This window comes from Pelecanus crispus, chromosome 2 (assembly GCF_030463565.1).
Source record: "Pelecanus crispus isolate bPelCri1 chromosome 2, bPelCri1.pri, whole genome shotgun sequence".
Lineage (NCBI taxonomy): Eukaryota > Metazoa > Chordata > Aves > Pelecaniformes > Pelecanidae > Pelecanus > Pelecanus crispus.
Window position 1 is genome coordinate 131541062 of NC_134644.1, and position 12738 is coordinate 131553799.

General features: G+C 38.7%; 1 protein-coding gene across 1 annotated transcript in view; it reads left to right on the top strand.

Moving 5' to 3' along the window:
- RP1 (RP1 axonemal microtubule associated) overlaps positions 1-12738 on the top strand; it is a 181594-nt gene that overhangs the window by 142655 nt on the left and 26201 nt on the right. Inside the window, exons 44-46 of the mRNA XM_075705067.1 lie at positions 1964-2205; positions 4739-4865; positions 6518-6666. Of these exons, the coding sequence (XP_075561182.1) occupies positions 1964-2205; positions 4739-4865; positions 6518-6666 (518 nt within the window). The remainder of the gene's footprint in view (positions 1-1963; positions 2206-4738; positions 4866-6517; positions 6667-12738) is intronic.

Below are 12738 nucleotides of genomic sequence, written 5' to 3' on the forward strand. Positions count from 1 at the left end.
TCAAAATGTACACAGTTGTGATCTATCAAATTAATGATGGCTTGCACATCAAGGAGGGAAAAGAGTTACGCTAACGGACAAAGTTGCCAAATTTCAGCAGTCTGTTAATGCCATTCTGTTAAAAGATTTCTGAGAAAGAAAGAATGAATTTTCAGCACAGCTATCTTTTAGAATTAACTAAAGAGAAGGAAAGAAGCTTAATGTAGCTGCTTTTAAATTGGATATTGACAAATTTATCAGACATTATACAATATAGTTAGCATATAATAGCAGCGTATGTTACTGTATGATCCAACAGTGATAGTCCTTCCATTCAGTCTTCCTAGGCAGCTAAACACTGATAGTTTAAAGGCTTAATATTTCAGTACTAAAGGGCTAAAAAATCTTGGATTATGTCACAGGGGATATGATAAATATTCATTTGACTTCCATTTTTTCATGGATATCATTGGTTTCATTTATAATTAATGCTCATAGACATGAAAATGGTAGCTATTTACGAAGATCCATAAAGTTATAACATCTGAAGTTATTTTAGATTATTTTAAAGATGGTGAGTACTAACTTTTTACCTTCACCAAGTCCTGAATTTATGGCACAGATCCTCACCTGATCTAAAGTAGTAAAGCTTTATTTGCATTAGTTTATAGTAGGAGATAAAGATTTGCCTGTTGTGGTTAGGAAGCTGGACTTTACAGGACTATGGACATAAACTCAGAAAGTCACTGTTTCCATTACTCAAAGTAAAATACCCTGTTTTACAAAATAGCTGTTTGAAATTATTAAATCCATACTTTGCCTCACTTTGCATAAACAGAGCTAAGTTGTCTTAATAAAAAAATGGTCATGTTCAATTCTGCACCAGCCCAGGCAACCAAAGCCTCTCTGTAGGAGTCATGATTTTTTAAAATCGAAAACATGGTTTTGATAGCCCTGAATCCCTGAGTTTCCATATACCCTATAAATATGAATTAAAATGTTAAAGCTGGCTAAATCAGTGGGATTTTTTTGATGGGTACAAGTTTCTGATCCTGAAAACTGTCTTGTTGATTGGAGGTTTAACTAAATATCTGTTCAGTATAGAGTTACGGAAGTTACTCAGGAGCCTACCTGGTATTGGTCTGCAGTCCTTATAAGCCTTTAGATGACTGCCAATTCATCTAGAATCTTTATGCTTCAAACCAGACCTTTAGTTTGAACATGAGATACTATTCTGTTTCTGTATAATTTTGCATTTTTTTTTTAATAAAACTGCTGGTTTTGAGAGATTTCTGTGTCCCTAAAGTAGGCAAATCTATGCGCTGTAATATAGGACTATTTTTAATCTCTCAGCAAACATCACTTCTTCACAGAAGAAATGGATAAAGTTTTGTACTTTGCTGGCATGGTAATTGTGGTGATCTGTGATAAAAACATCACATTTCAAGCTCTGAAACAGTTTTTCTCATCAGCATCCTGTTACAGAATATACATAACAAATTTTAACATTCTAGTTTAACTAGCTCCTCAAAAAGTTAAAATGAAAAAATACCTTCCCCTGACCAAAGGCAAACCTGATAAGCAGTACTATCTAGTAGAAAATACACTACTTTTGGGTGGTGATTAGTAAGAAAAAAGATTTTAAATCATCAGAGGAAAAACAAAAACATGAGGGGAAAAATGAACAGATCAGCATGGCTCTTCATAAGTCTCTAATATGGAACCGGCAGTCTTGTCTGCATAGTGCTACTGGGCTGGCCCGTCTCTAAAGGGTCAGCTATCACTACGGAAGGGCTGGTGTCCAAATCTGCTTCTCACTAAATCAATGATAATGAGCGAACCTGTTACGTGCCAATATTTCAGCTCATTGCAAAGGCAGGAATGGGTTGCTAGTCACTCACTAGTTCAGCCTGTTTCAAATTGCTGTATTATTTTGGATATTCAGCAAACCCATTAATTTTTTTCTACTGTTTTGTTTCAACAGGGACTTGGGATGTCCTTGTCACAACTAGTGATATTTTTTCTAGTTCCATGACTCCTAAAATGTCTCTAACTGTATGTAGTGAAAAAGGTACCTCTACTTCAGTCATAATCCCCAAAGGATCCCTTAAAAAAAAGGAGATTTATAAGACTTCAATTGAACTAAATAAGAAATTCAATACTATATTCAAAGTTCGCCTAGAAATTGAAGAAGCTGGAGAAGGAGAGACTTGGCATTGCCGTGAGGTAAAAAATAAAAACTAAAGCAATTACTTATTGTGTCTTTATTGTAAAAGTCTCCTTTTTTCAAATTCTATTGCTATGGCTTCCAGTTTCCAGTTCCATCAAAAATTACATAATTTTTAATTTACAAAAGTAAATGCATCTGGCAACAACACTTGTAGAGTGGTAGCCTCAGAGACCGCTCAAAAGACTTATTAGGATAGCTATGGATAACAAAAATCTTGTAAACTTAGATGGATTTCTGGAGGGCATATATACAGATGTGCCATCATCTATAGCATATCCAGTGGTGTCTTTTCAGAACTGTACCCACTGGCATACATTGCAGTATTTATATAACTCCAAATTGGCTGTTACTTGTTGTAGATCCGGTGATCCAAGGCAAATAATTAAGCCAGACACTAGAAATGCCTTTTGATGAAAATATCTGCCTTTTAAGTTGGCATGTGAAAAAAAGAAGTGAATAGCAAAAGTGACAATCTTTCTTCTGATGTCCAAGATGCTGAAGCTAAAATCTGACATCGCACTGAAATTGCTGTGGCACTTCACTGTACAAAAAATATCTTTATCCTCTTATGCTGGCAAAATAAAAAGAAGTCTAAGGGAAAGAATCATCTTCTTTCACACTGCAGACATGCTTTTGTCCGTTAATGTTTCTATTTTGTTCTCATTAAAAACTGGAGGAAAAAAAAAATTTCCTGTCCAATACGTGATATTAGTGAGCTGAAACCCCTGACATTTAAATGGTAGGCAGGCTGTTAATTTCATCTTCGTAGCCAGATGAAATAGTCATCTAACAAACCTATTGATAAAATTAAGACTGCTTCTTGGATGTTGAAGGAGACAGTGGATCACAGTTAAAGTTTCAGAACGGAAACTTGGCGGTTGAAAACAGTGACATCTATTAGCCTGTTTTACTTCATTAGCTCCAAACAATGACTCAAAGCTGTTAGAAAAAAATCAACATCATTTATATAAGCAAGGAAAAGATGCACATTTACATTAGGTAGGATTATAAAAAGAAAGAAAATAGAAATTTCCCTGCATTGGCGTATATGTAAATCATTGGGGGTTTAGGAAGACATTTCCTCTATTATTGCATGGATTCCATAGCAGGACTGAGTGAAACCTTGTATGAAATAACTAGGTTGGTATAAGAGGTTGTGGATAATATCTGTTATTAAAGACAAGTTAGCAGTCTATTTACACCGCTGGTTAGAACCAGGATGGTCATTGCTATGTTATTTTATTTTGATTTTACAAGATTGCATCTCACAGAGAGTCTGAGATTTCCCCTTCTATTACAAGTAAATGCAGTTGCAGTTGGTTGAATTCCATATTTAGATTCAAAATTCACTTTTATAACCATAACTGCAAAATAATTCTCATTATGTTTTTGAGGAAATTGAAATAATTATAAAATAATGTCCAGAACAAAATTAATCAAGGTATGTTTTATTTCTGAAGCATGTACTTTATTCTTGCTTCTTTCAGTTCTTGAAGAAATAAAGCACAGTAAATGAAATCTGATTTTCAAGAAACTGTTCAGGAACGTAGATGTTAGTATGAAAGGGAAATTGTATTAACACTATACTTTACATTGCATTTTAAAAAAATCTTTTCAATGTGTCTGTCATAATGAAAAATAATAGGAGTCTTTTGAGGGCAAAATAATGTTACTATCTGCCAGTGACAATTGCTAACCAAAGATGGTTCAACTTACCGTGTTAAGGGTTTGGTCATTTTAGTGAGTTAGGACATGAATAAATGTATGAGTGAATTCTCTGTGCCCTTTTTAAAGCAGGGTTACTTCCTGCAACATATTTTCAAATATGTTGTCTGGTCTGGCTTTAAATAGTCTAGAAAATGGTACTTTATCTCTTAGTGTAGCTGGTAGTACCATAGTGTAAGAGACCTCATTATTAAAATATGTTTTCTTGTAGTAAGACTAAGCTACTTAGCTCAGAACCACCCTTTTATTACTTTATATACAGAATTTCATAGAGACTAAAAATATTTAGTAACATACTTTATATATTCATATGAAACGTACGTACAGATGTATATACATGCCATAAAACATTCTTAATTTCTACTTTTCCATTTTTCCCAGAAACACTTCATTTTCTTTCTCCTGTTACTTAGAATGAGAAAACATTCTGCACTGAAAAATGTTGTGGCATATTGACATTTCTCACAAGCTGAAAGGGCCATATCAACACTTCTTTTTCTTCCATATGCTGGATGAATAGGTTACATAAAGGAATTTTTTGAACCATTCCAAATATTTTTTTCCCTTACTGCAGTCTCTACAGCAATAATGTTGACAACATTTTAATTATTTTTAATTGGGAGAGATATCTTATTCCTTCTCTTTTAAAAGGCTGCTTTCAAAAACATTTTAGAAAAATTTATTTCCTCTTCTTTTTTAATATTGAGATGATGTGTCATAGCTGTTTAATAGCTTGTCTTTTGCTATAGTTTCCATTAGAGCACAGCAGATCCTGCAAAGTATTTCTTTTTGCTCTTTGCTAAGGTAAAGCTTCAACACAGAGAAAGTAAAAATGTTCTAGAATTTCCATTTTGCCGCAACTTTGCAGATGAAGAAGGAGGAAGAGTGGCTGAGCTTCCAGTTCTCACAGCTGGCTCTCCTTTTCCAGCAGGTTTGTCACAAATCAGAAACACTGGAAAAGATTTGGTCAGTGATGATGGCTGAGATTTTCAGAGCAGGCCAAAGGATTTAGCAGATACTTTCTATTCATTTTAGCTAGTGATGCATGGCTAGGTCCAATCCACTCCAATGTTTAAAAAAAAAAAAAATCTCAGTCCCTGTAACTGAGCATTGTGCATTCAAGTCTGATTGGTATCAGTTTGTGACACATAAAAGAGCAAGCATACAGCACTGAAAACATTAAAAAAGTTTTCAACAGTATTCGGAGTGCAGCTTTTTCTCAATAATATTATTTGGTTTTCTCCCAGAGGAAACAAAGGAAATCCAGAGGAAATAACTCTCGTACTGTAATTTCAGATAAGAAGGAGATCCATGGCCCCTGACAACAGAAGCTCAGCTGTTTGTGTTCCCAGAATTTCAGGCATTCTTCTATGATCTAGCAGTTATATGTTATGAAACTCCTTCATGCGAGTTATGCCTTGATCACCTCAAGACTGGATTTTTTTTAGTTTGCTCTGTGTTTCTTAGGAGGTTTTATAACCAAAGTTAGTGAAGAATGGAAGAACTTTTGTCCTAAATGGATATTCTACCATGAGAATATCCCAGTCTCCTCCAAGTGTTTCCTGGGAGTTAAGGGTTTAGATCAATAGCCCAAGTAATGTGTGTTTCCTTGCCTTTTCTGCTGTGCTTTCAAAGCTAGTCTCCAAAATAAAGCACTTGGGAAGAAGCTCCTTGAATATGAATTTGAGAAGAGTACTGCTGGGCTATTCCCTGGGAAGGTTCTTTGTCTTTTAAATACTTTTTTTTTTTTTTTTTTCCTGGAAGAGCACAGATATTCAAATCTTTACAAATGCTGCTTCTCTTTCCAAGGAGCATTTAACATGAGGACAGATATTGTTTTCTTTACCTTCTCCCCATATTTTTTTTATCTTTTTCAATTGAATGTTTTGGGGATGTGGCTTCTTTCTCATTTTGGGGGCCAGATCACCAGTGTGCTATGCCTTTCTCTGGGACTACAAACAGGTACTTAACATAAGCAGTCAACCAAGAAATGCTCAGCTGAAGAGTTGTAAGTAAGATGACGTGTCGAAGAACACACAACGTTTCTGGAAATCCTCTGCTGAGGCCAGTAACTGCAACCAGCGCAGTGTAGTGTGGCCAGCCACTGACTGGACCATGAGCCAGAAGAAACACAAAAGTTGCTGTCTTTCTGACAGGGTTCAGCTTCATTTGAACTCTGTGATGCTCAGGACAGAGATGTATTTTTTCACTAATTTAGTATCACCCATAGCCTAGGAACTGTTTCACAGGAGTGTTACATATTTAAATGCATGCAAGTGTGTGGTAGAATATTATACATGTTTTTATAACAATTTGTGATGTGTTTATTTTTCTTTCATTTTCTCTTCTGCCTGTGTTTCAGGCCCACTCACAAACTATTCAGCTTATTATTCCTTGTAATAGTTGTTCTTAAATATTAATTACAATGCTTCTATGTGCTTTTCTAAGCATTATAATATAGTTTGACCTTTTGATCACTCTGGGCAGGACCAAAAATGAAAATATAACAGTAGTAATTTACTAAATAACATATTTTTTAACTGATTAAACTTTGGTAAACATTTGATCTCTTTTTCCCAACAGTGAAAAGCTATGTTCTCTATATCACTACGGGAGCATCCCCTGGGTCAGGAACAGATGCAGATGTGTATGTCATGCTGCAAGGCCTTTTGGGAGATACCGGCAGAAGAAAATTAATCAGAAAAGGAGATGATAATTTCACTAAAGGAAAGGTATAATTTCTGCATGATGTTTTGCATTTTTATAACCCAGTCCAATTCACATGCACTTAATGGGAGTCGGATAGAGTCTACGAAGTCCAGTTTGCAATGGTCTGTGATTGTAAGTGCGTGTGTATGTGAATATCTAAATCTATCTTAGGTGGAAAATACTGATGCTTATGCGGCTGATGCTAACAATACTGATAAAGTAATAAAGTGACTATATCAAGTGCTTTTAGCTTCAATTTTGCAACTATTGAAGGTCTTCAGTGACATGCCAGTGGTTTTCCTGCGTATTTGTTTACCCATAGAGTTAGAATCATAGAATCATAGAATCATACAATACTTTGGGTTGGAAGGGACCTTTAGAGGTCATCTAGCCCAACCCCCCTGCAGGGAGCAGGGACAGCTTTAACCAGATCAGGTTGCTCACAGCCCCGTCCAACCTGGCCTTGAATGTTGCCAGGGATGGGGCCTCTACCACCTCTCTGGGCAACCTGTTCCAGTGCCTGACCACCCTCACTGTAAAAAATTTCTTTCTTATGTCTAGTCTAAATCTATTCTTCTTTAGTTTAAATCCATTAGTCCTTGTTCTGTCACAACAGGCCTTGCTAAAAAGATTCTCCCCATCCTTCCTGTAGGCCCCCTTTAAGTACTGGAAGGTCGCAATAAGGTCTCCTCGCAGCCTTCTCTTCTCCAGGCTGAACAACCCCAACTCTCTCAGCCTGGCCTCGTAGGAGAGGTGCTCCAGCCCTCGAATCATTTTGGTGGCCCTCCTCTGGACCTGCTCCAGCAGGTCAATGTCCTTCTTGTGCTGAGGGCCCCAGAGCTGGATGCAGTACTCCAGGTGGGGTCTCACCAGAGCAGAGTAGAGGGGCAGAATCACCTCCCTTGACCTGCTGGCCACGCTGCTTTTGATGCAGCCCAGGATACGGTTGGCTTTCTGTGCTGCAAGCACACATTGCTGGCTCATGTCCAGCTTTTCACCTACCAGTACCCCCAAGTCCTTTTCCACAGGGCTGCTCTCAATCCCTTCATCCCCCAACCTGTACTGATACCAGGGGTTGCCCCATTCCAGGTGCAGGACCTTGCATTTGGCCTTATCGGTCCTCATGAGGTTCACACAGGCCCACCTATCCAGCTTGTCCAGGTCCCTCTGGATGACATCTCGTCCTCCTGGCATGTCAGCTGCACCACTCAGCTTGGTGTCATCTGCAAACTTGCTGAAGGTGCACTCTTTCCCACTGTGTATGTCATTGATGAAGATGTTAAATAACACCGGTCCCAGTACAGACCCCTGAGGGACTCTGCTTGTCACCGGTCTCTATGTGGACATCGAGCCATTGACCACGACCCTCTGGATGTGACTATCCAACCAATTCCTTATCCATTGAACAGTCCACCCACCAAACCCATATCTCTCCAATTTAGAGAGAAGGATGTTGTGGGGGACTGTGTCGGACGCTTTACAGAAATCCAAGTAGATGACATCCATTGCTTTTCCCTTGTCCACTGTTGCAGTTACTCCTTCATAGAAAGCCACTAGGTTGGTCAGGCAGGACTTGCCCTTGGTGAAGCTGTGCTGGCTGTCTCGAATCACCTCCCTGTCCTCCATGTGCTTGAGCATAGCTTCTAGGAGGATCTGTTCCATGATCTTCCCAGGCACAGAGGTGAGGCTGACAGGTCGATAGTTCCCAGGGTCCTCCTTTCTTCCCTTTTTAAAAATGGACACAACGTTTCCCTTTTTCCAGTCAGCAGGGACTTCACCTGACTGCCATGACTTCAAATATCATGGAGAGTGGCTTGGCAACTACATCAGCCAATTCCCTCAGGACTCTGGCATGCATCTCATCAGGTCCCATAGGCTTGTGTACATTGAGGTTCTTCAGGTGGTCTTGAACTTGATCTTCCCTTACAGTGGGAGGGGCTTTACCCCCCTGGTCCCCATCTTTCGGTCCATCAATTTGGGAGGGGTGAGGAGAGAGGTTGCCGGTGAAGACCAAGGCAAAGAAGTTGTTGAGTACCTCAGCCTTCTCCTCATCCGTTGATACAAGTTCGCCTTTCTTGTTCATCAAGAGGGGTACGCTTTTTTTAACCTTCCTTTTCTGGTTGATATACCTGTAGAAGCCCTTCTTGTTATTCTTTACATCCCTTGCCAAATTCATCTCCATCCTCGCCTTGGCCTTCCTGATGTCCTCCCTACGCAACCGGGCCGTTTCCCTGTATTCCTCCCAGGACACCTGTCCCTGCTTCCACTGCTTGTGCAGTTCCCTCTTACTCTTTAGTTTGACCAGCAGGTCTCGACTCAGGCATGCTGGTGTCTCCCCTTCCTTGCCTGATTTTTTACACTTGGGGACTGATAGCTCTTGTGCTCTATGGAAGGTGTCCTTAAAGATCTGCCAACTCTGTTCCGTTCCCCTGTCCCTGAGGACCGTCTCCCAGGGGGTCCTTCTGACTAACTCCTTGAAGAGCTGGAGGTTTGCTTTCCTAAAATTTAGGGTCCTGACTGCACTCCTCACTTTTCCCATGTCCTTCAGGAGCGTGAACTCCACCAATGCGTCATCACTGCAGCCCAAGCTGCCTCCAGTCTTGACATCACCGATGAGCTCAGTTGCATTGGTGACCATCAGATCCAGTATCGCGTCCCCTCGGATAGGGGTGTCTATTACCTGGCTTAGAAAGTTGTCATCTATGTATTTCAGGAATCTCCTGGATTGCCTACAGCTCGCCGTGTTGCTTTTCCAGCAAAGTTATAAAGATACTCCATTGCCTTTAATACCTCTTTTCTTCCCATGCCATTCTTCAGGCTAAGGATCCTTTCCCTGGCTTTTGCTTTTCCACTGCCAGTCTACCCCTCAGTCTGGCTCTTGGTGTCTCTCCAGACAGTCATCCACTGCCCTCCGTAGTTTTCTTAGGTCTACCAAAAGAGTCGTTCATTTACTGTGCAGGAGTGAGTCTCGCAGCTCATAGATGTAGACCAGTCAAAGATCAGCATAGCTGCCAGAGATGCATTTGGGTTTAGCATTGTCAGTATAAACAGAAATTAGAGGGAATTTAGTTACTGAATGTGCTGCAGAAACGTGGGAGGATTTACAGCCAAATGTGTCTTTGACATAAAACTTAATTCCTGTTGGAAGCTCTGGATAGCAGGAGTGAAATTTTCAGCTACAAAGGTCACTAGATTTTTTAAACATGGAATAAATGAAGTGTATTTTCTGCGGATCTTTATATGAAAACAAATTTGAGGATTAAAACAATTTAATGAAGATTCTGAAACAAATGTCTGTTACAGAAAATTTGAGTTGGAATAGTTAAAGTTTAGAAAAAGAAACACGAGCATCTCACAACCAGAAATGCTGAGCATATTTTACATTAGACAGTGCTACCTGTCTTTCTTATAGTGTGTGCACTCTTCTACCTTTCTGAAATCTCAGTGAATACTGTGATTATGGTATTCTAACCTGTCCCTCTTTTGGAAATATCATGCAGTAAACTATTTCCTTCTGCTGGTGTTGTCTGCCAAACAAATGAGAGTTTCTCTAAGGAAGCAAGCTTGCAAATCATCTTAGATTGATAACCAAAATAGAGGCATGACATGTGGGATTAGGAGGAGCTCAGCTCCTAACTGTCCCCAGCCTCATTAATTCAGTGGGAGTTGAAAGGGGTCATTATCTTACTGGTTTTTACCTACTTGAAATGCTTATTCATAAGAAAAGTGAGAGAGTTTAAATCTTTATCTTTAAGGGACCAAATACTTGTGGATGAGGGTACTCAGTTTTGATAAAGGCACATTTGTCTTCCTTAACATTGAAATTCAGATTATAGTTTATTGATAATCTGATTTAATTGGATTTTAGAGCTGCAGTCCTTTTGTCCTCATGGAGTAAAGTTAGCGTAATGTAAGTTTTACTGGATTTCTCCTTAAATCATAATTCCACAAGTGAGCAATCTGATCTCTAGACTGGTAGTTTGTAGTGAAGAAGGACTAGGGATGCACATCCAGAAATGTTGCCTAAAAGAACAGAAATGAAATACAAAGATTCATAACATGAAGGGATTTTTATAGTATTTGCATCTACTTCATTGTGGCACAGAATTTTTCTGGTTTAAGGAGTAAGAGGCAGAGCTGGCATGTAGCCATCGCTTCATTACTTATCTGACATTTATAGCAGCAGTGTGCAAATGTAACACAGTATCCTTATATTTCTAAAAGTAGATATCAGCATAGGAATATTTTAGGGTCCTAAAAAGATATTGCTTGCAGATAAGTAACAGAAACGCAGAAGAGTCTTGATTCGTTCCTTGCTCAGTGAAAATAAAGTAAAGGTATTTGGTTAACTGACAAAGTGGAAATTGATTCTGCAAGCAAGGCTCCTGCCTTTGCAGCAACATTTTGTTCATGACATGTTTTGGAAAATTCCCAGTGTTTTCTTCCCTTTATAAGTAATCTCCAAAAAGGCTCTCAAGTGTAGAATGCCTCTTTCTACACCAGCCCAATCACATATTGCGCCGAGCACTCCTGCAGTCAGAGAGCCTGGACTTGGTGGCTGAGGGGATTTTAGAGTATAACAGACAGAATTTGCATTCTGAATCTTAACAATTGTTCTGACATTTTAAAATGTGCTTTTCCTTGCAATAATTCTTCCCCTGACTATACAGTAACAGCTAGTGAACTGGAACGGTGTTTCTGTTAGAAATCACATCAAAATATGGTGTTAGTCTCACAGAATGTCAGGGCTGCTACAAACAACAGTTTAGCAATGCAGAAATAGATAGAAATTTTTAAATATTCAGGGGACTTTGCAGTGGATTGGAGATATGCTTCTGTCATTTAACAGGTCTTTTATTTACATGAGCTGAGTTACAAGATAGTAAAAGACCAAATTAGCTTCTTATATCTGAAAAGTTGCTTTGTGTCTTTCCAAAGTCCTTACACCTGTGAAACCATCAGAGAACTGGTAGATAAAGTAATATGCATGATATTATTAATTCACCAGTAAGCTCCCTGTATCTCACCCCATGTCTGAGAGAGCTACACTGTCACCGAGCGAGCTGAGCTTCTGATGATCTATTCAGACAAATGAGTGTGAGGACTAGTGCTGCAAGAACCGTATTCTTTCAAATTACTATGACATTGATGCCTTGTTTGATGTTCTCCTAAAAACTGTAAGGATAGACAAAGCAATCTCAGCACGCTTCTTCATGAAGTTCAGCTTTCATGAAATCCTAATAGCATTTATTCATACTTCATGAGTCAGTTTAAATCTGATAAATGTTACCCACTACAAACACTTTTTTGAACCAAGTATACTCAGTGCAGACATTCTGTAAAAAAAAATGGCCCAGTTGTGTGAAATCCTTATGGTATCTCCACGTTGCTTCTGCCACCCAACATTTTTCAGTGAATGAAATTCTTTGTGCTTCTTTATATGGTCGTTGATAGACTTGCTGTATGCTCTGTCATATGGCTGTGAGTTGCCCATAAATTTCCTCTTTGAGAATGTGGCTTTTTTCAGATCAATTCCATCAAAGCCAGTAAACTACACTGAACATGTTATGTCCGGTATTTAAGTATTTTAATCTCTCTATGATGAAAATGGCCAGTATTTTAAGTACTCTAGGTTACTGAAGCAGTAAAATCTCCTTGAATTTTTACTTCATTCTATTAGCTGTTGAAAAGATATATTCTTTATCCTGCCCTATATTTAGACATCAACTGCTCAGGTTGGTACCATGGTAACTGCAGCACATACAAAAATTGTCAGTGAGAGGTGATTGTTGGTGTTCAGTTTCAGTACTCACTTACAGATTAAGCATTGGCAATTTTAAAAATTACTTCAGGAAAAAATCTGCATGTGCCAAAATACATTAAAAAGCACTAGAATGTGGGACAGTGTACTGTGACCACTAGTAGGAAGTCAATATTTTTCTGCAGTGTCCACAGCACATCATGTCTAGAATACTATTTTGTAACTGCAGATAAACCTTCTCTTATGGAAAGCATATCTGACATAATGATTAAACAATTGCAAAATGCCATTGATCCAAATGTATTAATCATAGTGATAGGCTGCAAGCCAAGTT